The sequence below is a fragment of the Moschus berezovskii genome, chromosome 28 (assembly GCF_049115385.1).
Source record: "Moschus berezovskii isolate FMDL1 chromosome 28, NW_MosBer_1.0, whole genome shotgun sequence".
Taxonomy (NCBI): domain Eukaryota; kingdom Metazoa; phylum Chordata; class Mammalia; order Artiodactyla; family Moschidae; genus Moschus; species Moschus berezovskii.
In genome coordinates, this window is record NC_142487.1 from 26,137,963 (window position 1) to 26,164,648 (window position 26,686).

The following is a 26,686-nucleotide window of genomic DNA, read 5'->3' on the forward strand; positions in this document are numbered from 1 at the left end:
ATAGTAGGAATAGGAAACAAAGGCAAAATGAAAGTACAGTTTTTAATGCTTTTTCCCCAAACAGGCCTTTTAGAATCAAAGGGGAAAGGCGGTCGCAGTTTTCTTCTCCCAGGGAGGAGGGAAAGGGAGGGTCATCGGGCTGGGAGCAGCACGGGGAATGGGGAGGGGAAGGGTGAGGGTGGGCTGGGGCTGCTGGGCGGACTGGGCCTGGGGAGGGGCGTACCACGGGGCACCCCTGGAGGCTGAGCCCACAGTGCTGCACTTGCGACCATTTCAAGAGTTACAGTAGCTCTTTACAGGTCATGTGGAGTGACAGTTCCATGACAGCTGCCTGCTCAGACCCCTGGAGTGTCCAGGAGAGGATGTCCAGATGCCCATCTATGCCTGAGACTGGCTGGGCCCCTCCCCAAGTGCCGCGTGTGGACACACCCCAGCCCTTTCAGTGGCCTGTGACAGTAACCTCCTTCTCAGACAGAGGGGTGACCCCCGGAGCTGCAATGGGGGCATAGAAGGTAAAGCCTGAGCTCTGGAGGGTGGCAGAAGCCCCCCACGCAAATCCCAGCACAGATTAAGTATGAGGGGAGTGTGGTGGTCAGAACCAGCATCCTGGTCTTTACGAAACCGGGGAAGGGATGACTCATGACTTTGGGAGAAAGCAGAGTGACCTGCAAACCGCCCACTCACAAGCTGTGCATTTAGGACTATTTATTGTGTATCTATAAATGGTGTAAACATATGCAAGTATTTGCACAAACTGTGGCCATTCTTTTGCACTGTTACGGGATACAGATAGAAGAATAAAAATAGAACAGACTAAAGTTATTTGCTGAAGCATCCTGTAAGCACCCTGAGAAGTTAGTGCTGACCAGCGGACTGACCCACCCAGGAGGTGTTTCTGTCTTAGGAAACATGCCAGAGGCACTGAGGCCTGAGACCCTGAAGGCCAGCTTGGGGTGGTGATAGCAGGATCCCAGCAGAATGGAGGGAAGTGCAACCAAGCTGGCCTGGGGGTCCCTTCTGCTTTCCCTTTGCTTCGGTATTCCTCCTGGAGGCTGCTGGGGCTCAGCTCAGCGAGGGCTTTAGGGCTTTTCTTGGGGTATTCAGGGGTATACAGAGAGCAGGGTGGTGGTTACTGGAGGGGAAGAAGGTGGGGGAGGGTGAAATGGGAAAAGCGGCTCAAGTGTATGGTTGGAAACTAGACATGATGGTGAGCACACTGCAGTGTACACAGAAGGCAGACTCTCATGGTGGACACAGGGAAGCTGGAGAAGGGGATGGCAGTCCACTCTGGAGCCTGGCAGCGGTAGTCCATGGGGTCCCGTGAGTCAGACATGACTGAGTAACACATGAAGCTTACGTAATGTTACAGATCAATTTCACCACAATTTTAAAAAGATTGCCAGCTCAGGTGCTGTGTCATAAACATCCCCGGAAACTCACCGAACATCTCCGCCATATTCAGTTTCCTTCTTGATAAAAGGGGGATCCGGACGCCAGATGACTCTCCTCCTAGATTGTCATCAGGCATTAATGATGTCACCCACACTTCGAAGACATCAACAGCGCTATGCAGAGGGCGGCATCATTCCGCCCCATTGCCAGACTCCCTTCCAGCTTCCTACGCAAAGAGATGACATAGTGATCCTCCCTGGCAACCCATCTGTGTTGTATCTTGAGAAGCAACATTCTCACCGGAAGATTGACTTCCTGGGTGTGAGACGAAAGATGAAGAAAGTGTTTTGTGACAAAAGAACCTGTGGATCTCCTGACCTCAGATCACGTGGCAGAGACTTACCGTCCCCGCCATCAGGGCTGGACCTGTAAGGTGCACAGCTCCTCACTTTCAGAAACTGGTGCTTATGTTTCTCGGCACCACTTGCAATTTGGTAGAACTGGAAGTTGCAGAAGCAGCTGCCTTCCTTTTCTGAAACTCTCCACCTGGAATGCCCCCTTGATGATTTGGCCAAGTGCCTCAGGGTAGGCACTCCGAGAGGCCCTCGAGTGTGTTGTACAGGTCTCGTGTGCCACTATATCTCAGGGACAGGGGACGGTTATCCTGCGAAGCTTTGTCCATAGATCTGTGCAACTTTGTGATACTGTGGCTTATACAAATCTTTGTCTCCATCCCTGGCACAGAACTTCTAAAGCCCTTTTCAGTATTTTCCTAAGCATTGAGAGCTACAAAGGTGTCTTTTGTTATGTTAACGAAGTGACTTTGGAAAGTTCTTAGGTAACCTGGGATGGGGTTGGGTTGCCAGGGGTTCAACCCTGTGATTAGGTGAGAATGCTCAGCACCCCTCCACCCAATCTCTGGGGTGGGGAGAGAGGTAGGGGGTTGGAGATAAAGTTTAATCACCAATGGTCTTTGACTTAACCAATCGTGCCTATGTGATAAAGCCTCCATAAAGGTCCCTTCAAAGGAAAGCATCAAATCTATCAAAGTAATTAAAAGTCAGTCCAAAAGTCCCACTGCCCACAGTATACCCCAGACCAGTTCAATCAGAAGCTCTGGGGTGGGACCTAGAAAGTGAAAGTCACTCAGTTGTGTCCGACTCTTTGTGACCTCATGGACTATACAGTACATGGAATTCTCCAGGCCAGAATACTGGAGTGGGTAGCCTTTCCCTTCTCCAGGAGATCTTCCTAACCCGGGTCTCCTGCATTGCAGACTGATTCTTTACCAGCTGAGCCACAAGGGAAGCCCGGGACCTAGAAAGCATCAGTGTTTTCTGAAGCTTTCTGGTATTCCAAGGCACAGTCAAGACTGAAAACGCCTGGCTTAGGGGGTTGGAGGGCTGGGGGATACCCTGAGAGGGTGAATTCTGAGTAGAGATCTCAAAAAAGGTGTGAAGGAGAGCGCCAACAGAAGTAGCGTGGCGGAAAACCGCCAGGGAAAGGTGAAAACCGAGGGGGTCATTCCAGTAACCTCGAACGCCTTATGTGCCTAACAATCATTCTTCAGGAAACACTGGCCTTAAGTGTCTAAGATAATGCCCGTGTCCTCAGACATGAAAGCATCCAGAACTTCAAAATCCCAATCAACTACAAGGATTGTTTGTTTGTTTTTTAAAGAAAGAGCTTTCTACTTCCCCCAGGATACTTAAAATTGGACTTGATGGAAGAGAATTTTGCTTGATTAGGGTTTGGGGACCCCATGTGCTGCATAACGGGACTATCCAGTGTATTAGAACTCTAGAGGGGACACGGTGAGGGCAGGGGGCAGGAAAGCAGAAGCCCTCGGCTCAGCTCACTGCATCCTCGGGGTAGAGGTGGGTTTTCTTGTTTATCACAAGCACATCCCTGGGAAGGAGCGTGGAGGAAGATGACCCATGGGCACAGGACCACATCTAATTCACACCCTCGGGTTGCTGCAGCGAGGGCGCTTTTCTTTCCCTGTTTATGACTTCTTTGGAAAGTGAGGGGATGGAAGCAGTGAGGGGCTTGATTTACTGGCTCCTGGTAATGCAGATCTGGAAACAACAGCAGAGACCGCGCTGATCTTCATGACTGCATCACGTGACTCTCCGAGGAAGACGTGGATACAGATACAAACGGTGACAGCACAGCACGGCCTCCCGGGAAGCCACGGCAGTGCCTGGGGAATCTGTTATCGAGGGTGAACTTCTCCATGGTCTGCCGACTCTGAGGAACACGCTGAGCTCCCCGCAAACAGCAGCTGCCCCTAATGAACTGCAGTTGCCAGGGTCTTCCCACCTCTGCCGGCCGCTGTCCTTCCAGGTGGAGGAGACCTGTGCGCTGGGTTGACCCCTGCCCTGTAGAACCCTGGGAGGAGCTGCGTTGAGAGGGAAGTTTCCAGATGCTGAAATGGGACTGCCTGTTGGGCTTCTGCCTTGCCCTCATGTCTCCTTTCCATCTCTGGGCCCCTCCAGGCTGCCCATGGCTTGCTTCTGAGCCCCTTAGGATGCTGTGTCTTTCTGATTTCTGGGTTCCCTCCCTGCTGCTTGTTGGCACGGTGCCCACCCCTCTGCTCCTCCAGCATGCCTCCTTCCTGGGCAAGCACGATCTCCATACTCTAGCCGCTCAAGCTGTATCTGTGCTAAGCCTCCAGCAACACGTAGAGCCACAAAAACAAGTCAATCTCTGAGCAGTCAGTCAGCAAAGGCCCTTTGCTCCATCATGCCTCCCGAGACTGCAGCTTTTCTCTCCCTATTCAGTGGAAGCCCCCTGCGTTTCCAGGCAGATTTGTTTGCTGTCGTCCAAGGATGCTTTTCCGCTTGCTTCCGAACCCTGGCTCTTGAGATTCTCCCCACGGGACTGCCTTCCTTTCTTCTTGCTGCTCATCTTTCACTTCCTTTTATGCTCTGTTCAAAATTCACCTCTTCCAGGAAAAAGAAAGATGAAAGGGGAACTGGTGGTTGGAAGGGCTTTGATCAAAACTGGGCTTATCTAAAAACACAGCAGGAAGATAATGCAGTTGGGCTTGTCAGCAATTTCTGGACCAGTTTTTTAGGCAGCGAAGGCTCCTTGATGCTTGAAATTGAGGATTTTTAAGAGACATGCAGAAAATTATTAAGACTTTGCTCAGCCCCCTTAGTAGTAGGACTGTGTAGCCCACAATCAATAAAAAACACAGTGAAATGACTTGAAAAGTGAACTCTGAAGAAAATACATATGACATGATTTCTTCTCATTTTTCTCTTTTCTCAATAAGAAAAAATATAATTTTTATTACAGTTGTAGGTCATTTTAGGTGCTGTTTGATTTTAGTGTTTTCCCCTAGTGAAATTCATTCCTCTATTACGAATAAGATACAGATATTTATAAATAACTTCAAGCTGAAAAGTATATAGAACTTGGAAGCTGTAGTGATGATTTGTATTTACTGACGGCCACCCTAGGTCAGTTGTCTTTCCATGTAAATTAATTCTCACATCCTTGCAAGTTAGGTGTCATTCTCATTTTGCCCCCACGAGGGCCCTGCTGTGCCCTCTGCCTCTTGTCCGGAAAGACCTTAGCCTCCGAGGCCTTCCCCGAGTTCCAAAGAGCAAACTGAATCAGAAAAGCGAGAAACACAGAAACAAAGGAAACGCTGAAGCAGGACAAACTAGGAGTCTGGTTCAGGGAGGCTAAGTCACTCCTTGAAGCTCACACAGCTGGTAAGTGTTAGAAGCCGAACTGGAGCCCCTGGTCTCTGGGGCGTCAGACACTGGATGCCACATTGCTCACCACGCGGCCTTCCTGCTTTAGAAGGTTTTCAGGCCTAAGAGTCTCAATGCCAACGTGTCAAGGGAAGTTAGATTCGTCTTATCACATTGACATACGCAAAAATGCCTTACGGGGACTTCCCTGGAGGTCCAGGGGTTAAGAACCCACCTTGCCGTGCAGGGGACGCAGGTTTGATCCCACATGCCTCAGAGCAATTAAGCCCACACCGCGACTGCTGAGCCCGGCGCAGCCCGATAAATAAATGATTTTTTTTAATGCCTTATTTCTCCATCAGAGGAGAACACCAGATGGTGGGTCAGAGATGTTCTTTCTGTGAACAAATCTTTATATCACAGGATCTTCTCTGTGCCAGGAATCTGGCATAGGTCTCCGGATGCAGCCGTGAATAAACCAGAAAAGAAAAATCCTTCCCTCAGGGAACTTACACTCTGATGCAAGGGGGAAAAGACAATTGTAACACAAGTAAAATCTATATTATGTCACCTGGTGGTAAAAGCTAGAGATATAAAGCTCAGAGGGGAGTAAGGGGAAATAGGAAGGGGACTTACAAGTTAGATTCTTTGGTCAGGAAGGACTTCTTGAGAAGGTGACTTTCAGCAAAAACTTGAAAGAGGTGGCAGATTTCTGGAGAGCAACGTTTTAAACGGAGAAACAGGAAATGCAAAGGCCCTGGGGCAGGAGTGTTCAGAGAATGGCCTGAGTGAACAAGTATGAGATGAGGTAAGAGGCATGGGGGGGGGGCAGGGTGGGGTCTTGTCGGCCTTTGTAGTGGATTTGGCCTTACACTGTGGGAGCAGGGATGCTGTGAGAGTGTTGGACGTTTCTAAGACAAGCAGCATCTTACTCCCATTTTTGGTTTTAACAGGATCACTCTGGCTGCTCTGCTGAAGTAGGCTAAGGTGGGAACAAGGCCAGAATTCAAGAGACGAGGTAGGAAGCTTCTGCAGAAAGTCAGATGGGTGGTGGTGGTCCCTTGGCCCCAGGAGGGAGGGACAGAGGTGATTGTGGGTATGCGTAAAGGAAGGGAGCAGGACTGATGCTGCCCTGGATGTGGTTCGTGGTGGCAAGAGAAGGGACAGGAATAACTGCTGGGTTTGGGGCTTGACAAGCTGGAGGAATGGAGCTGCCATCTTCTGAGATGAGGAAGACAGTGGAGAAACAGCTGTCACGAGCTTAGTGTTGTATAGACCAGGTTTGAGGCTCCAGCCGGAAATTCAGATGGAGATGCTGACAAGGCTATGACATAGGAGGGTCTGGAGTTCAGAGATACACTAATCTGGGAGTCGGAGTATAAACATGCTTGGGTATGACAAGCCTCACAGCCCATCCGCTGCACAACGAAGGGGCAGCATTCCCGTTTCTCGTGCATGAAGGACAAGGACACGCTCTGGGATGAACTGTCCCTGCAAACACTCACATGGCTAAGTCCTCACCCCTAGGGACCTCGGCATGTGACTTGATTTGGAGACAGGGTCCATGCAGAGGTAGTCACGTCAAAATGAGGATTTTATTAGGAAGTGCCCTGAGCCAGTGGCACGGGTGTCCTTATAATAAAAAGGGGAAATGTGGACCCAGACGCATACCTGGGGAGAAGGCCACACTCCTGCAGCCACAGGTCGAGGAGCTCCTGGAACCGAGGAGGGTCCTGAGCAGGGCCTCCGCCAGGATCGTGACAGGGAGCGGGGCCCCGCTGACACCTCGAGCCGGGGTCTGCAGCCTGCAGGACCGTGAGCACCGTTTGTGGTGCTTTGTTACAGCAGCCCCGGGAAACGACTACAGAGAAAGGACCGTGGTGGACAAGTTACCTCTGGGAAGCAGCCAAACCTTACCACCCACGTAGAGGTGGATGGAGAAGGAGAAGGGATAGGCTGGGGAGGCAGACAGACGGGAGACGTCCCATCAGAACTGCTTCCGGTGCTAAAACGGAAGTCTGTGCCGCTGAAATCCGTGCTGACCAACTTGCTCTTTGCAACCATATCTGATCAAGAATGTGTGGTTTCCAAGTCATGGAAGCAACCTAAATGTCCATCAAGGGAGGAATGGGTAAAGATGTGGTGCACGTATACACGGGAATATTACTCAGCCACGAAAAAGAACGAAATAACGGCATTTCCAGCAACGTGGATGGACCTAGAGATTGTAGTACTAGGTCACAGACAGACATACTGTATGGCATCCCTTATATGTGGAATCTAAAGGAAACGACACAAGTGAACTTACTTACAAATCAGAAACCGACTCACAGACTTGGAGAACGAACTTTACAGTGTGTGGGGAGGGATGAGGAAGAAGGATAGTTGGGGAGTCGGAATGGACATGTAATCATGGTTATATGTAAAACGAATAACCAAGAAGGATCTCCCGTATAAGCACATGGAACTCTGCTCCATGCGGGTGGTGGGCTGGATGGGAGGGGGGCTTTGGGGAAGAATGAATGCATGCATATGCGTGGCTGAGTCCCTTTGCTGTTCACCGGAAACTGTTAGTCAGCTACACCTCAGTACAAAATAAAAGTTGTTTTTTTTTAAACATGTGGTTTCTGAAAAGAAGTCTGAAATGATGTCTACCTGGGTCCATGTGGGCCTCTCATAAAAAATGGATTTTTAAAAATTCTTGTCTAGTGGTACAATTTGCTGTTTAGTCACTCTGTCATGTCCGACTCTTTGCAGGTACAATTTGTACTTTAAGTATTTGTTCATTGCATCTGTCAGGTAGACGTCTGCTCACGTGACCACACAGATGAACCTGGGGTCCATCTTGCCTTTCAGCTTTTACAGGAGGGTTGAGAACAAGCTGGTTTTCAGAGGATTTAGGAGCTGCCACCACAGAGAGCTGGAAAACACACCCTTTGCAGGAAGGCAGAGAGGTTTTTGTGTCTCTGGCTTTTCAGAGCTCCAAGCCCAAGCGGCATCTGGAGATCTAACTGGAGGAGAAGCGCCCATCTGTTCCCTTTTGCACACGCTGGACCGGCGGAGCCTAATGTAGACAAAGGAAGCCAGCCAGGACAGGGCCAGGCCAGTGCCTCCCGTCTGCAGACGCTTGAATATGTGCCCACCACACACACAGAACAGGATGCATGTTTAGAAGCGAGAGCACTTTATAATTAGAAAATAATTGTTACTTCTTTGGGTATTCTTCTTATCAAGAGTCTATTAAAACCCTTTGCTATTAAGAGGCTCATCAGAGGCACGGTCAGGGAAGCGCTGCTACCAGATGCTGTGAGACGTTCACACGGGCCGGGCAGCCCTGTGTCCCAAACCAGACGTCGCCAAGACAGGATGCCAGTGGCAGCAAGTCCTCATCTGCCCACCATCCTCATGAAACCAGCTGTGGAAAGCACAAGCGCGTTTGAATGAGGTGCTCATTTATTGTCTCTGTCTACCCATCATGGAGCTCCATTGCCGAGCCCTTTAGGAAAAGGAGATGCTTCCACGTGTGTGACCACCCTGCGGGCATCAGGCACAAAATCCCCAGCTGGACCCACCAGGCTGTCCCAGCTGGGTCCTGGGTTGAGCGTTTGTTGTGTTTATAGACCTAACAGCTCACCCTTCCGGAGAAAAATGGGAAAAAACAAAGAACTGGATGTGATGCAAAGTAAGCTAGAATAATGGCAATGGGCAGGGGCATTTCTGAGACCTTGGAACAACCAAGAGCTCATGGCACACACACCCTGTCATTTGACTGTGTGAGGAAAACAGCCTTTCCTCGCAGAACAGAAGGTTAGGGTCTGGGTGGCTGGACAGATGGCCACAGCCCCACAGAGGCCATCCCCGGGAGTGCTGGCTGGGACAAACCCCACTGCGGGCACCCCTTCTGTCCCCAGTCCTCCAAATGTTTATAGACAGATGAAATCAGATTCCAACAATCAATAAAGGCACTTTGAAAAATAATCTGAGCATCCATAAAAGGAGACAGGGACAGCTCCATCCAAGCCTCCCCGTGGGCTGCCTACAAAATGCCAAATCTGGGAGGAAATCCTTTCCCTTCAACTGTCTCCAAGTCCAAATTCAAAGCCAGCTGGAGGGCAGGAGGGTTACTGGATGACCTCAACTTTTCAGTTAGCACTTTTCCAGAGTTTTCTTGAACCTTGTGTGGATTTTTTTTTTTTTTTTTAATTTTCCAGCTGGTTCAGGTCTCAGCTGCATCCTGTGAGATCCTTCCTTGTGGTGCAGACTCTCTAGCAGTGGTGCAGGGCTTAGCTGCTCTGCGGCCTGTGGGATCTTAGCTCCCCAGCCAGGGATTGAACCCACATCCCTGGCATGGCAGGGCAGATTCTTAACCACTAGGCCATCAGGGAAGTCCCAGTACTGATATTTTCATAGTTACAAATTACCAAAGAGAGGGCCCTTGGGTCACACTCACACTGACGTACATGCACTAACTTCAATCAAAATGTGCCCTGTGCCCTGTCACCATGGAACGTTCTAGAAGTTCAATGCCAAATACATCCGCAGGATCTCCGTGGGGAGAGCAGGCTACAGGCAGCCTTGTAGAAAAATGAGCGTTTTTTAATCTGTAGCTGGGGGAATCACGTCAGAAGAAGACCTGGAGATAGATTTTCTGAAAAGAAGAGCTGCGACTAGCTGCAGTGTTTGCTCCTTCAAATCCCTTTTCAAAACAAAAATCACATCTATGCTTTTTTTTTTTTTTTAAGCTAAACCCCATGCGCAGAGGGAGAGTTTTCAAGCGGAAGCAGCCTGGGGTCTCTACAGGAAGCCTGCTGCACCTAGCGAGGCCAACACTGCAGACCCCGCTCTGTGATCACGGCCGCGTTTCTGCCCCGCCCCAGGCCGCCGCCTCCCAGAAGCCAAGGAGCTGGGGGCCTCCTCCAGCCGACCAGCCTAGGGAACTATAGGTCTCGTTGCTCCCCTCACCATTTCAGGATCCTCCTCCCCGTGATCTAGACACCCCCCAAGTGTGGTCCCCGCCGGCACGCAGATTCCCAGGGAAGGGGATGGAAATGCAGCCCCCAGCATCAGAGCCTGCGTTTCCACAAGACCCCAGGGCATCCGTGTCCGCTTTCAATTTGAGGAGGAGGCCTAACCATCCTGCCAGACACAGTCAGGGGGTGGCTGAATCACCTTACACAGCAGCCAGTTATCTGAAAGGGCGAACATCCTGCAGGGCTCCTCCTATGTGACCTTCCGGAAAAAGCAAAAGTACGGAGATAGCTCCCAGGAGCCGGGTCTGGAGGGAAGGAGGCAGGAATGGGGGAGCGCGGAGGATGTTCGGGCGGTGAAAGGACCCTGGGTGTGCTGCACACGTGTCTTCACGTGAGCGCCAAAACCAGGGCGTGTGCGCTCCAAGCGTGGATGAAGTGTAAACCACGCCCTTGAATGAGCCGTCAGGAATCAATCTCGGCTCCATAGTGATAACACAGGTATCACGCTCCCGTAAGCCGCTAATAACAGGGGGAAATACGGAATGGGGGACGGGGCCATACCGGACCTGTCCACACTGTCCACTCATCATACACTTGAAACGGCTCTAAAAAGAGCCGGTAATTAGTAACAACAAGCTGCTGGGGCCTGAGGCGTCCTCACTCTGGGCTGAGCCAGCTGTCTGCAGAGCAGCTCCTCTTGCCCAGCGGGGTTAGCGGGAGCCATTGCGCTCCGAGTTGGGCAGGATCCAGACTGGCAGGAAGGAGCCCGCTCACCAGCCCGCCCCCACGCCGAGAGCCAGCCGAGGCGCTGGAGCCCTGTGAGCTTGTGGACCCCAGCCAGGATTCGTGCGCATCTTCTAGAAACATCCCACACAGGGCAGGCAGCCCTTGGACTTAGAGAGCAAGGTAGAAAGTGCATTAACCTGGAAGCTGTGCTTGTAAGAACAGGGGGAAACAGATGAAAATAGTTTGTGCTCAGGTAGACATATTAGGAAAGTGCTGAATTACTAATCCTGGGGGAAGGCGAAATCGGGCACAAATTCTGAAGAACAAGCGTCCGGGCCAGTACACGCGTCTCACACTTCGTATCTAAAGATGAGTTTAACGAAACAGAACGCTATAACGGGATGTGTGAGCGCTGATGGAAAATGGCCTCCAGCTACAGCAGCATCGTCTAGGTCAGTGCAACCGCTCGACTCACTGACGGAATTCACATTTTCTGTCCATGGAGCAGTTGGATGTGTCTGGAATCCTCGAGGTCAGACGGCGGTTGGCGAGGGATGGCGCTGTGGACAGACTGCAGGGGAGCAAGTCCCCCACACGGCAATCCGTGCAGATACACGGATAATCACATAACGTGGGGTCGCGCAAAGGCTACGAAGAGGGATTTTGCTGGGACTGACAGTGGATCCAGTCTCCCGTAAGTCTGGTCGCCAAGCTGGCTCTGAAACCATCTCAGGGAAGACAGCTGGTGATGGCTTGGGAAGCAGCTCAGAGAACAGGCAGTACGGTAGGGAAATAGGACGGTCACGTCACTCTGCAGGCTGTTGTTCCCTCCGGGGTGTTTTCAGATTTCTCTCCATGAGGTGGTGTGCTGCCAGCCAGTGACCACTGGTTAACAGGAGACGTTAGCTTTTCTTTTCTGCCGGGCCCCCGGAGGACGCCTTTCTCACGGCTGTGGCGCTGGGCTGAATCTTGCTCCGCCCGATGCTTGGCTGCTTCCGCTTCTGGCTGTTGTCCTGAAGCGACTTCAACCCCAGCATTTTACAGTACTTATTACACTGGTGGAGGGCTTTAAACTGATCGATGAAGGTCATGGAGCAGTTGCCTTTAAATCCTTTGTACCTGTGAGTTTGGGTGGAAGGAAACAATTCTTTAAAAAAAAAAATCAGGACCCTTCACCAGTATTAAAAGAAACATTTCAAAGGGGAAACTCATGGTGTGCAGAAAATATATTTCGTTTCTGTGTGTGTACTAAGTCACTTCAGTCGTGCCTGACTCCTTGTGACCCCACAGACTGCAGCCCGCCAGGCTCCTCTGTCCGGATTCTGCAGGCAAGCAGACTGGAGTGGGTTGCTGTGCCCTCCATCCTGGGGATCTTCCCGGTCCAGGGATTGAACCTGCGGCTCTGAAATCTCCTGCACTGGCAGACAGGTTCTTTACCACTAGCGCCACCTGGGAAGCCCATATTTATTCCCACTGTAGGCCAGAATGGCCAACGGTTGACCCAACTATTGACAGAAAAAACAAAACCTGTGCAGTGAAGACCACGAGCCATTGGCGTGGGCAGTAAAGACCGAAGACATGAGACGATGTCCGCGGGGCTGACCGTTCTTGCTGTGTCAGCATCTTTAAAATTTTAATTGGAGGAAAATTGCTTTTCAGTGGTGTGCTGGTTGCTGCTGTTTGACACTGATCGGCCCTGAGCATACGCTTACCCCGCCACCACCACTCCCCCATCCTCCCCTCCAGGTCATCAGAGGTCACCGCGCTGAGCAGCGGCTTCCCACGAGCTCTTTTACAGGCGCCAGTGTATGTACGTCAGCGCTCTCTCAGCCCATCCCGCCCTCTCCTCCCTCTGCTGTGTCCACAACTCCGTTCTCCACATCCGAGTCTCTCTACTCCTGCCCTGCAAACAGGTTCATCACTGCCATTTTTCCAGATTCCATACAGAGCCCTTTTCTTTTTAGTCGGAGTGACCAGTGCTGGACCATCTCCAAAAAAATCTGAAGATCTCTTGGTGATCTGAATCACCCCTCCATCCCACCCAGAGGTTCTGAATGAAGACATCTTGGAACTTTGGGGCTGGAAGAAATTGAATTTAGACCCTGGAGAAGGAAATGGCAACCCACTCCAGTATTCTTGCCTGCAGAATCCCACGGACAGAGAAGCCTGGCAGGCTACTGTCCATGGGGTCGCAAGAGTTGGACATGACTTAGCGACTAAACCAACCAACCAACTTGTCACTGAAGGAGTGCAGGCTGGGTGGCTGGGGGGCCAGCCTAAGACAACAGAGCCAGTGGGTGCGGCCCTCGGAGTCTCCCCGCCGCAGACGGGCACTGTCCTGTAATGCTGCGCCTTCTCCCCAGGAGGAGAAGAACCTGGGCCTTTATGTCTGGCGGCTCCCAGAGGGACCATGCCAGCCTCCAGCCTGAGATGGTCTTGTTCTTCCTCTTGGCTGGGACATTTCATGTTCAAATTGTCAAAGACTATGCTCTCACAACTCAGTCGTGGGAGGTGAGTGTCCTCCTGGATGGACAAGTCCCCAGGCCCCCCCAGCCCCCCAAGATCCAGCAAGAAAGCGGGCTGAAGGGCTGCTGAGGATGAAAGGAGAAAATCCATACAAACCACCCAGAGCAGTGCACGGCCTGCAGAGGATGCTGTCCCTTTGATGTCGGCCAGGCTGTGTTACAACTGTCAGTGCTCTACCTGGCGCAGCTGGTGGGGGCTTTGTGTGGAGGTGATGCTGGAGCTGAGATGGATTTGGGATTTGCTGAGGCAGGCAGGGGTGGGGGTGGCATAGGAGACCATCGACAATTCGCAGGGCCCGGCGGAAACGGAAAACACGGGTTCCCTGGGCATAATTAAGACTTTGAAGATGACAACAGTGGAACGTGCATTAAACGATGCTCAGCACCCCTCCGAGTGTGGGGACTTGCGCCACACAGGCTGCCTGCCTGGGGAGCTGGTCCTGCTGGGTGTGAGTGAGTTCTGGCCGAGTTTGATTAATCGGGCCAAACACAGATTAGCAGAAGGAAGTCTGCAAGTGCTGGCTTCATGCTGAGTCTGTAGCTAATAAGATTCAAGAAGCTGGGCCTCCTTCACTTGCGGGCAGAAACCATAAAGGGCAACAAACCTGAAATGAATGCGCTGGGACTGGTGTGTTCTTCCCCAGGAAATCCAAGCTGGGTTTTAAGCTGTGCAGGGCGTGAAAGGTTTCTTTTTATTTCTGAAGCCGGAGCATCAGTGAGTCGTTCCACCCAGCCTGCCCCTTCTTCCTCCCTGTGGGGGGACCAGCTCTTCCCCGCCTCCCTGGGGGCCCACAGTCTATTTTCTTGTGAAAAATGACTCAGTTTTAAAAAGCCAAGCTCCTCCATTGGAAGAAAAGTCAGCCCAAGACAGGTGCTGACTCTAGCAGGGTAGGAAAAAAAAAAATGCCACTGCCAAGCATGTCATCCGGCCTGAGTTTCCATGGTTCCTGAACATCCATCCCCTGGAGGGATGCGAAACCCCCTGGACCTGTGACTGTCAGATGGGATGCTTGTCTCTTGCTGATAAACTGAGCTTTCCAGACAAACTGGGATGATCAAAGCCAAGGGCAGCTTCCCTCGTTAAGCACACTGGAAACAAGTCACAGTCATCTGTCTAAGGCTGTCTCGAGGCTTGCTTGTAAACACTGACAACACCTACTCTCTGCAGAGAAGAATCACTAATTCATACTGTGACCTCCCAGAAAATTTGCTAGTCGCTTAAGCCCAACCTGGCAGCCAAGTGTATGATGCTGTGTAACAAGCAAGCCCTTACAGCGCTATAATGGTTCCCATCTCTGAAATGGGAAATGGCTGAGTCCGAACAAAGGAGCTAGACTTCTGGGCAGCCTGGCTCTCTCGTCCTTCTTGAGTAGCCCCTGAGAGCCCAGCTATCTTCCCAGGAATCTTTAACCTGCTTTAGAGTCCTCGGGGAAAGTCAGAGTAGGCAGCAGAGATGGGCTGATTTTATTTGCAGAAGGCCATGTGCAGGCAGGGTGCGACTCTAGAGTGAAAGCAGCTTTGCTCAACCAAGGAGCCCCTTACTCAGCCCCCAGCTCCCTTCAGGCCCCAGCTTGAGTGCATGTCTGTGGAGCCTCCCTGGCCCTCTGACACCCTGAGAAGACATCTCTCCAAAGTTTCCTTCTATCTCTGTGGGAACTACAACCAGTGCTCAGAATTCAGGGCACACCTTTCTGTGTACAGACTGTGATCTCTCCCAGGACACTAGTTTATGCTCAGAATGCCTGTCTAGGGGTGGCTCTCCAATAAAGGTCCAGGGAACAGATGAATGGATGCTAGACCCATCCTCAGAGTTAACTCCCCTCAGCCCAGGGCGTCTGCAGATCGCATTCTCTCTCCATCTAATTTTGGACCCTCACCTGGGCCTCCCGGGTAACACAGGATGTCCCACCCCTAACCATCTCAGTTCATCTGTTTTTGCTGCCTAGCATCTGCAGGATTAAAAGCCTATCTCCTTTCACAATTTGATCTCTATCTCAGCCAGGGATGCTGGGCTTCTATTTGACCTCCTATTCTCTCAGACATAGTTTCTTAGGAGAAAAATAAGCAAAATTAAAATAATAATAAGACTTAGTTGCTTAGGGGAAAATAGGGCCACATACTTTGTGTTTTTAGACTGCTGAACCCAGAGTTTTTCAAGGGAGATGCGTTCAATCACTGCAAGCAGCTGTACACCCAAGCAGCAGAAAGTCCAGGCTCTCCTGCTTGTGGTCCACCTGGCACGCTGTGTGCGCCAAATGCCGCCCTCAGCACTGGGGGGACCACACCTCTCTCATCAGGACACTTCCCTGTCAGGTCCCCGCTGCAGACACTCGCCTCAGTTGCCCTTGTCAGACGGATGTGGTGGGGTGAACAGTATCCCCCCCTAAGGTCATGTCCTTCCTGGAACCTCAGGATAGAGCTGTATTCAGACACAGTGGCATCGCAGATGCCACTAAGATAAGGTCATTCCAGGGAAGAGCGGGACCTTGATCCAATATTCCTAGTGTCTGTTGAGAAGATACAGACACACTGGGGGAGCAGCAAGGAATAAGGCACGTAGAGATGGGGGCCACACACCTACAAGTCAAGGAATGCCGGGCATGGTAATGACTCTGAACCAAGGAGAGAGGAGGGGACGTTCTCCCTCAGGGCTCCGGGAAAAACCAATGCTGCCCATGCCCCGATTCTGAACTTTCAGCCTTCAGAGCCGGGAAAGGACGCATTTCTATTATTTTAAGCTCCCTGGTTTGCGGTTGACTCATTATAGAAGCCCAAGGAATCTAACACAAAGGAAAAAATAACAACCTTGCATCTGAGAACTCTCTCACACATTTCTACTTTTAGACACCTTAGTCCTATTGAATTTTATTAGCCGAATCCTTTTTATCCTTATCCTCAAATCAGTATAATTTTCAGTCCGTCACTTTAGCTCATCCATCTTCTCTCATGATCTCCAGGCATGGAACATTTATTCTGCTGATCATCATCCAATAGAGTCTTTTCTTAAATATCTTGCCCCTTGGATGGAAGTGGGGCATACAGATCACTCAAGGGCCGTGTTCCCATGCTGGTTTTGATTCAGTAGGTCTGGGGTGGGGTCCGAAATCCCATGTTTCTATTAATAACTAGCTGTGAACTCCCATTGATGCCATTGGTCCAGGCTCCCCTTTGGAGGAGCAAGGAGATAAACTAAAGTGTGAATGATCTCATATCATCCTCAACGTCAGAAACATCTTTACATCGGAACACAGATCTCTTTCACTCCTGACATTCCCTCATAAAAATCACAGCCACGATCCACTTCCAGAGCAGCTAGGAAGCTATTCATTTCCATATCCTGCCTTTACTCCACACAGACTTATTCCGCATTTCACCATTCAGTAACATGTTGGCTGTGGGTCTGTCATGAATGGCTTTTTCCATGTTGAGCTATGTTCCCTGCACACCCACTTTGGCAACAGTTTCTTTTTAATCATGAAGGATACCAAATCCTATCAAATGCTTTTTCTGCATCTATGATCGTGTGTCTTTTGTCTGACACTGACTCGCTTGCATATGTTGAGCCGTGCTTGTGACCCGGGAATGACCCCAACTTGAACGTGGTGCCTGATCCTCCTGACAGCTTGTGGGATTTGCTTGGCTAGCATTTTGTTGAGGGGTACACAGATTAGTTCAACGCTTCTATGTGTGGGAATCATGCTAGGCTGACTTCCTGCTTAAACAATTCCTCTTTCCTCTCATATTGATTATGGATGGTGCGGCCTTCCAGGCTCATACCAAGTTGACAGCAGAGCTGGCTTCTCCTTCGACTTAGCAGGACTTCCCTGTGCAAATTTTCTGCCTCCAGACACCTGGAGACGGGAGAGGGCTCGAGCCAAGTTGCAGAAACCACCACCCCTGGCTGCGGGAAAGAATTCAAGGTTCTTGTCGGGCTTAATAAAGGACTCGTCTAAAGATGATTTGGCAAGACTAGAGAAACCTACAGAGAATTCCCACAGGTTGGTAACCCCTTTAGAAGCCAGCCAGAGCTTTTTATAACAGAGGGTTTAGTTTGAGAGCCTTTCTGAAGAGCAGCTTAATTTTTAAGGAATGGCTAGTACTCTTGCCTAGAAAATCCCATGGATGGAGGAGCCTGGTAGGCTGCAGTCCGTGGGGTCACTATGGGTCGGACATGACTGAGCGACTTCACTTTCACTTTTCACTTTCACACATTGGAGAAGGAAATGGCAACCCACTCCAGTGTTCTTGCCTGGAGAATCCCAGGGATGGGGGAGCCTGGTGGGCTTCCGTCTATGGGGTCACACAGAGTCGGACACGACTGAAGTGACTTAGCAGCAGCAGCAGGATATGATGGAGAAGGAAACGGCAACCTGCTCCAGTGTTCTTGACTGGAGAATTCCAGGGACAGAGGCGCCTGGTGGGCTGCCGTCTCTGGGGTCACACAGAGTCAGACAGGACTGAAGCGGCTTAGCGGCAGCAGGAGGGCATGACACGCAGGATGAGGACGTGGGGAACGGACTGAAATAAACCCCTAGTTGGAGGCAGGGGAGGGTCTGTGTGTAAGATGCAAACCAGGGCCAGATGCACAAACAGGCAGAACAGACTGTTGCCCGTGAGTAAAAGCAGGGCCACGAGGGGGCGCCCCCGGGAACCCTCTCGTGACGCCCGCTGTTCCATCACCCTCCGTGTCTGCATGTGTGTTTCTTTGCTTCTTCACCGGGCAACAGCTGCGTGGCAGACGCTGCAGGGGGTCGAACAGGATTAAATAATGGGTCGTGGTTCTTCTCCAGAACGCTGGGTATTTTGCATAGGGAACAGAAGTGTAGACAAATACAAAAATATTATGCTGTGATAAAGGGCTACAGAAGGCAGGGCTATGATTTTCCCCCCACTGCCTGGTGGGTCCTAAGGCTGTCGCAGAGGACTAACAGCTCTGGCTTTATTTGGCGAGGGGATGCGTGAAAGTTCAGAGAATGTGCTGAGCAAAAGCAGGCATCCTGGGGAGATTCAAGGCCAGCGGCCACTTGTAGAAGGTCAGAAGCCACACTGTGATGTTCATCCTGTGAGTAGTCAGTGCTTCCCAAGGTATGTTCCTAGAGTCTCACATGATGCTTTAAAAAAAAATCCGTGGTGTAAATATTATGAAAAATGCCGTATAATCTCTCCCCTTGCCTCTCTGTGCACTCGAACTACACATAAGGTCTTTAAAGACCCTGTGAAGTCTCACACTAAAGAAACTACCTTTATTTATCCAAGTTGGGGTTTCCCCAAATTATTTGACAACAGCAATCTGTGAAAAATGCTGCTGTAAAACTCCTGGTTTCTTTGAGGGTGTGGATGGATGGCTCAGCTGGTAAAGAATCAGCCTGCGATACGGGACACTGGGGTTCAGTCCCCGGGTCGAGACCAGCTAGAACACCGGGATCTACAGCGACCTGGGCCTGCTGCGCAGAGCACCGAGGACATCAGGGGAGTCTGATCTGAGCCCCTTGCTCCTCCCCTCCTGGCAGACTCACGCGTCACATCAGAATCGGCCCAGAGTCACCACACACACACACACACACGCAGCACACGATGTGCATACACACACATATATGCAGCACATGGCCCCATACCCACGCGACCACACCCTCAAGCCTGTTCTAAGCGTGTTTCTCCAGTATCAGAGCCCACCTCCTTCTGCCCACAAGTTCGTTTCGGCCATTCCTCCCTGGGCACCGGGGTGTCTCTGGATTGAGTCTGGGTTAAGCACCCCCAGGTGGCGTCACCCCCAACGCAGGGCTCCCCAGGGGCTGCTCTTGGCTGGAGGGCAGTGTTTTTTCTGGAACTCAGCTGACTGAGTGTGGGAGGCTGTGCTGATTTTTCAGGCTCCACGGCTCACGGGGCGTCACACTGACTCCAGGAAGGCCTGGTTCCCTAAGGGAACTGCCCTCACCGTGCATCCGCCACGACACGGAGGCCTTGTCCCCCCACAGCTGCCCCTCTGCAAGAACCGGCCTTTCGTGATTCTGCGCAGCCCTGGCTCCCGGGTCAGGGACTCTGACACTCGCTACGATCCTGCGGGCCTGACACTGGCTGACGGCCTGGTGGCCACAGAGAGGGGGTCGTCTGTGCCTATCTGTAGCGACCCTAGTTTGGTTCAAGACTCACTGCCTCGGAAGAAATCTGTCCAGGGTACTTTTCTTTGTCTTTCACCAACGTGAAGCGGGCCTTGGGGCAGCGATTACAGGGGACAAAAGCGTTGGCTCTGCCGCCCTCTGCTGGCTGGATGGCAATATTGCCTTCTCCCCAGAAACTGGGCGGACTGGGGACAGGTGTGCTTTTGCAGTGCCCACTGAGGCAGATGTGGCTCTGTTCCCCCAACAGGCTGGTTTACACCGACTTTGATTTCATCAGGTTAAATTTCTGAGTCTTATATTACGGAGTTAGGCATTTTTCCTTCTCACCCTTCAGAGAACTCTAAACGGCTGCGCAATTTTCAAATCAGAAATATGTTAGACAGTGGGGTTAGTATCTTTAGTCTGCCTAGAAGATGGATTATTAGATGTTGAAGCAACCCGACTTTCCACACGTTGTAACATGAAGTTTTGGTACTCAACATTGCTGAAGGAGTGTGGGTATGAAGTATTCCAGGAGAATATTCCATGCTCCAGTGTTAAGGATCTTACCACCAGGTAAAGTTGCATTAGAATAAGCCATTATGGTCTCCTATTTTATAACACTATAAGCGAACTTAAAATAGTTTCACACCTCCTGGCATCACTAAACAAGACAATAAGTCAGGTCTCATCTACTGAGGTGTCTACAGACAAATACATGGCTCCGGTTGAGACATATAGGGAATTTCTTTTAATGAGCTAGTAGTCCCTCTTTCTGCAAAAGATCCTGACCACCAGCCAAAATTTGGGAGCCTAAATTTGGGAGATATTTTAAATTTCTGGTTTAAAGGTATTACTGATCATTGTTAAAGTCAGATTGGCCTCGTCACTGTTTCTCCGGCCCATGTCTGGTGTTCTTTTCAACGTGATTAAAAGAACGTGAGTAACGATGCCCACACTGCTTCTCAGGATGGGGGCACGCATCCCCAGGCTTCAGAAGAGCAGGCAAACTCGCACGGCTGCAGGAAGCCAGCCCTGGGGGCTTGCTAAGAATAAAGAGAAGGTGCCTGGTGCCGGGCCATTTCGTCTGCTCTCTGGAGCCTCTAACACCCGCCAGGCTCCCCAGCTTTTCTCTCCCCTTTTCGAGATTGTGTCCCACACAGACTTCTGTTTATGCTGCCTTTGTGCTTGAAACCCTTCCCTGGATCTCTCGTGTTGACTGCCTGGGCTCCCTTCTGCAGCTCTGACTTTCCCTCGAGTTCCTTCAGCAGAATCTCGCCTCCTGGCCCTGGGCACCCTTTGCAGCCTGTGATCAGGTGGCCCCCTTTCCCTGCACCTCCTGCTCTGTCCTTGGGAAGAAAGAAGACGGGATGGACACAGCCCCCAGGGACCTCCAAAGAGATCTCCCAAACCCCGCGCCTTGTACTCTGATCAGAGAAGATTCCTCTTTGTTAGCTTTTTCAAGCTGAGCTAAGAAACATTTCTTCAGAGAGAGAAAAAAAAAAAGTGATCGCAGAAGTTTAAATAAAAGGTTTTTAAAGACACAATGGACAAGATGATCTAATAACCCTAATATCTAACATTTCCCAGACATTTCAGAATTCCCTTCTCTCCTACCCCCTCTTCAGAGAGGAGGCAATAAGTAACACTTAAGAGACAACATTTTACACTGGGCGCTAGCTCTCAGCTCTAATGGGTGCTGGGCAGCTGTCCCAGGCCAGACAAGTTACATTAAAGCTGAGAACAAAACCAAAGGGATTGGATTTCTTTTTTAAATTACGATAAAATATATATATATATATGGTCCCGGTTCCTGGAAGTTGTCAAGATGTTTTTTAAAAGACGTCTTAAATCATCACTCTATGCTTGTCTTCATTTTTGAAACTTCTTGGGCAAGTTTCTGCTTTGTTTTGGTGGAAAGTAGTTCCAAATAATGGTATGAAATTCGCCTACTCTGAGGTCAGGCTGGGGCATGAGCCGGGGAAGGAAACCAGTGTTTATCAAGCACATGCTGAGCCTCAGGGATGGGATGCAGATGAGTTGAGGGACCCTCAGGACCACCCTGGGTCCCCATCTGTGCCTCAGTGGCTTTGAGAACATCAGGGCTCATGTCCACAGAGTCGGTGAGACAAGAACCCAGCACTCAAAGCAGGTCTGCGTGACGCCTGGATCTGCCATATCCTACAAAGGACATGATGCCTGTGAAGGAAAGCTCTAACTTGGGAAATGCTCCTGAGGCCCAGTAAAATCTCTTCGTAAATAGGGGCACCATACATTTTCTAAGCGGGGAAACTTGCTCAGGACAAATAACTAGACAGGCTGCTAGGATGGCAGGCATGAAGTGATACTGTCCTGGGCAAACCAGGACGCACTGTCGTCCCTTTTATTGCTTGGGCCAAATGTCTATGACGCCAAGGAGCAAGGCTACCAATAGGAGAATCAGAAGTAGTTGGCAGGACCAAGAACTGAACCCAAGTCTTTAAAAAAAATCCCACCCCCGCTAGGACGCCACACCTACCCCCCACGCCGTAAGCTCCTGACAAGCCCATGGCCAGGACCCAGGTCCCCGACTCGTAGACAGGGCTCCGGTCAGCAGCGGGGGAGCAGCATGGAGATCGATCTACCACTAAACGCTATTATCCTGAGCAGGAGCAGAGTCAAGCTGCATCTCTGTTCTCAAGCCAGATTAGACGCTTCTGTGTAGTTGCCGAGAACTTCATGAATCAGACTTGCTGATCTGGAGGTTAGAAGAGTATTCCCCTTTCTACTTTTCTCAAATCCCTTCTTCTCTCCATCCTTCATATACTAATTGAAAGTTGTCCTTGTTAAAGGACTGCCGATGCCAGTGGTCTGTAGTCACCAGAAATCTCGAGTAAACACGTTGCTCCCAGCTGTAGGAGAGTGAGCAATGTCAGTCATCCTGTTTTGTCGTCTGTGTTTCTGACGCTTGGAGATCTGCAGCTTCGCAGGCCCTGTGGAGCTCCCCCTGCCAGGGTCAGCCAATTCCTAGAGGCAACGACCAGCCTAGAACGCCTCACACAGGCCAACCAACCAACCTGCCGCCCACTCCAACCACGCCCTCTACCAGGTTTCACACTCTGGGCCACCTGCCCACCTACCCCAGTCACCACAGGGCAGGCACTGGGCAATGCCACCCAGCCCCATACCCCAGAGCCTCCAGGAAATTTAGACCTCAGTTGCAAGCTCTCACCCAGGTTTGCCCCTCCACTAACCTCCTGCCTCTTGACAGACCCTAGATCCCCCTGTGTGGCCCCCGCCACGGTCTGGCAAGTCCTTCCTCTTAGCAACTGAGTAACAAACTCTTTAAGTGGCGACTGCCTCCTGATCTGTCGGTTTCATCATGCCCGAACCATAATTGTAAAACACAAGCCTTCCCTTCCAAAACTCACTTGCCCCCACCCCATTTCCCCCTCCTTACAAACACTCCTAGTCCATGGAGACATCCAGCAGTGGGAGAAAGCCCGTAGTTCCAACCAAGAGCTCTATTTTCACAAAGGAGCACCAATAGATGATTTTCTCCTCACTGGTGGTCAAGAAAGCAGAGAAGAGAGAACTTTTTTCAAGAGCTACCCCAGTAAAACATGATCGTAGGGTCACCTGGGCACTGCTCACCCCATAGTGAGCAAGGCGATATCCGAAGTTTGGAAATCAACACTGCTGATGATAACCAGAGTCATCAATCATAGCCCTTCCATAGTCATCTGCCCTTTAATCAATCACCACTATGGGAGTTTGGGAGCCACCTAAAATACTACAAAATATTTGGTGAAAAGTACAGGGAAAAATACAGGTTTCCCAGGTGGCTCTCGTGGTAAAGAACCCACCTGCTAGTGCAGGAGACATAAGAGATGCAGGTTTAGTCCCTGGGTCAGGAAGATCCCCTGGAGGAGGGCATGGCAACCACTCCAGTGTTCTTGCCTGGAGAATGCCATGGACGGAGGAGCCTGGCAGGCTTTGGTCCATAGGGTTGTAAAGAGTCAGACATGACTGAAGTGACATAGCACACATGTAGGGAAAATACATTAAAAATACACAAGTTCAATTCACCGCAGTCAATTGCACAAATTTTTAAAGCAGCTAATAGTCAAAATATTAAGTGTAGAAAAATGGAATATTTCTAGTGAAAAAAAATTCCCAACAATGCCGGCATTTCCCACCCACCTCCCCCCATGGCATTCCTGCAGATCATTAATTTTGAAATATGTTCAAAGTTCTTGTTTCAAAGTTAGAAAACCACATGTGTCTCCTTGGGAGAACCAAGTTCATAAATATTTTAGGTAAGTGAGAGAAGTGAACTGAATTCATCCCATGAACATCTGTGGTCCACGGTTAGAACACAAAATCCCCTCTGCTGGGAGGTGTTTGGAAACCCAGAGGTGAGTGACAGGCACTAGATTTTTTTTTTCCTACTCACCCTTTAGCCTCTGTTGCTATGCCAACGTCGGTTAATTTCATGCCTACACCTACAGGAAAAGAGAGCAAAGACGGCACGTGTTACCCGGGGCTCCTTGGAAGAAAGAGACCACGCATTCCCGGGGAGGGGCAATCCCAGCCCCATCTTGTCCCTTTCTGCAGAAACGCTTCCCTTCTTGTTTCCCTCAGCAGCAGCAGACAGCATCCCAGATGTGCCTCCAGCCTACGGGGCCACAATAGGGAAGGTGGGCTTCAGGGGCAGCCAGCCAAAGCACGCACCCAGGGACACTGTCCTCTGCCTGCCTGGCCCACCCCTTCTGCTGGAGCAGGGGGCTCAGCCCCAGCCCCGGAGGTCTCTCCGCAGAGACGTTCTGCTGTGGGCCTAGGTCTGTTCCCTGCTCTTCACTGAGAGTGGAAGCCCTTGTCAAACAGGAAGTGGGCTGGGTGTGGCCTGGGCTGGCCACGTTCAACAGTGAGAGGGTTCAAGACTGGCATCTGTTCAGTTCAAGGGCAGGTTCTGGACCTACACCTTCCCATCTCCATAAAGACAGCGTCTGATTCAGGATCAAAGGTTTATCTGGGCTGGCTTTAGATCCAGGGAAAACCTCTTGAGTTATGTGTAGACTTTTTAGCCACTGAACTGGAGATGCAGACATGTGTCATCATGGTCTAACCCTCTGATGCTCATCCTAGCTTCTATCCATTCAACCAGGGGTCCCCACCCTCCAGCCCACGGACCAGTACCTGCTGTTGGATCAGCGGCGGCATCAGAAATAAAGTGCACGATAAATATAACGCGCTTGAATCATCCTGAAACCAACCCCCACTCCCGCAACCCCTGGTCTATGGAAAACTTGTCTTCCATGAAATTGGTTCCTGGTGCCAAAAAGATTGGGGCCCGCTGCATTAAAGCATCGGAAGTTGAGCCGGGGGGCTTGCAAACCAACACCACAGCTCCGTGAGCATCCCTGGTTCAGTGAAGAGCTCTGGGCATCCCTGTTAGAATCCTACACACACAGAAATCTTCTTCCTCTCCCCCAACCCCCAGCAGGAGCAGCTAGGACAATGGCTCAGGAACCAGGGATTCAAACAGAATGGAAGTCCTGTTGTGTTGCAAGGAGGAAAAGAGCAAGATTTCCACCTTCCACAGGAGGAGGGAGGTGCCTCTCTCTCAAGCACCATCTTGTCTGGAAGGCATTCCTCTCCGATGCCCAGAGTGTGGGTGACCGGCGGCCTCTCCAGAATCTCCATGCCAGACCAGACACCAACCCTGTTCCTTCCTCTGTAGGGTGGTGGGTGGTGGCTGTGGGCACAGCTCCAGCTCCACAGACCTCTGCTGTAATCTCACCCATGCCAGCTGATGGCCGGTCCTTACAGCAGGGCATGGGGTCCACGGACCCTGGAGGGCTACAGTCCACGGGGTCGCAGAGTCAGACGTGACTGAAGCGACTTGGCAGGCACCCGCGGGCTCCCTGGTGCCATGCCACCTGGGTCTCGCCTTCTCTTCTCTTCTCCGACTCTCGTCCCCACCAGGCCAGGCTGTGGTCATGTATTCCCCGTGGCCAGCAGGTCACCTACTCGCGGAGGGGAGAGGTGACCCCGAAGCCAGTCCAGGCTGTGGCTGGAGGAACCAGTATTCCTGGCAAAAGCCGACCCTGAGGGTCCGGCAGGATGGCAACCTAGTTCTAGTCTCCGTTCCTAGGAGTGCTGCTCCATGAGGCTCAGAAAAGCAGCAGCTAAAGGGTTCAAACTCTGATCCAGCAACACCTGCCTGGGCTGCAGTGAAGACATGGGCCGTGTGGCTGCTCAGGCTGGTCGGACAGACAGAAGCAAAGAGCCTGCTTTCCTGCAGGGCCCCCGGGAGCTGAGTTAGACACAGCACTTTGCAGGCACCAGTAAGCATCCTAAAAGCCTCTTTCACTGCTGGCCACTAAAGCGCCTCGCGCTTTCAAAGCTGTTAACAACTAGAACATACAGAGGAATGCTTCACATGGTTTTTGTCACAGGAACTGTACTTGGGAAGAAGAAACACTAAATTGCAAAAGCCCTCTCTAGACATTTTGTTTCATAGAAAAGTTGTATTTAAAAATTACAGCTCTAAGCCGCAGAGAAGTCCAATTTTAAAGTCATTTGGCAAAAAGGTCCTCGAGCTTGGGAATTGCTTTTCCTCGAGTCTCACAATTACCAGCTGTCACTGACGCTGGAAAAGCAGAATATGATTTTCAAAAAGAAACCTCTCTCTCACTCAGCTTAATGATTTGCCAGCAATTCAACCAAGGTTATTAAGGGTCTCTATAGGACAATAATTTAGATTATAGTGTGCAGGTATTAAAGCGTGACAGGGATGACAGTCATCTACAGGTTGTTTCCGATAGAAGGCAGAAGGCAGTATCACAAGAACCCAGAATTTGAGTCCTTGGGTTACTGGGCTGACAGTTTCTTAGGAAGCCCAGCGGTCTCAATGTGTGCGTACCTTGGGACCAAATGGCAGACTCACCTTTCACCCCACAAACCTGCAGGACTCGCCACAATCCCATCAACATGTGAAGGCAACCAGGGAGAAAATAAGAGTCTGAGAAGAAGCGGTATTTGAGCTTGGGTTTGTTTGGGATTTTTTAAATCCTAATTCCAGGGTCTCGGCAAAATGATAAAACATGGGACTCGCTCAGAGAATAGGTGTGTTACCTAGTGCCACAATGAGGATGATAGAAATCTTCCCCAGCAACAGAGAGTAAACAAACACCCTTATGAGACACCGTGCCAACACTGTAAGCCACACGTCACTAGAAGGTGATGTAAGGTTCCCCTATAGCTATTTACCGGTGCCTGGAAGC

At 50.8% G+C, this 26,686-nt stretch overlaps 1 protein-coding gene across 4 annotated transcripts in view; it reads right to left on the reverse strand.

The window, feature by feature from the left end:
- Positions 1 to 96: 96 nt before the first annotated feature.
- The window catches only part of ALPK2 (alpha kinase 2), a 148,462-nt gene continuing 121,872 nt past the window's right edge, over positions 97 to 26,686 (reverse strand). For all 4 annotated transcript variants that reach the window (XM_055417444.2, XM_055417443.2, XM_088833364.1 and 1 more), the window contains 2 exons: positions 23,854 to 23,902; positions 97 to 11,914 (listed from right to left, as the gene is read on the reverse strand). In XM_055417444.2, the coding sequence (XP_055273419.2) occupies positions 11,698 to 11,914; positions 23,854 to 23,902 (266 nt within the window). In that variant the 3' untranslated portion in view covers positions 97 to 11,697. The remainder of the gene's footprint in view (positions 11,915 to 23,853; positions 23,903 to 26,686) is intronic.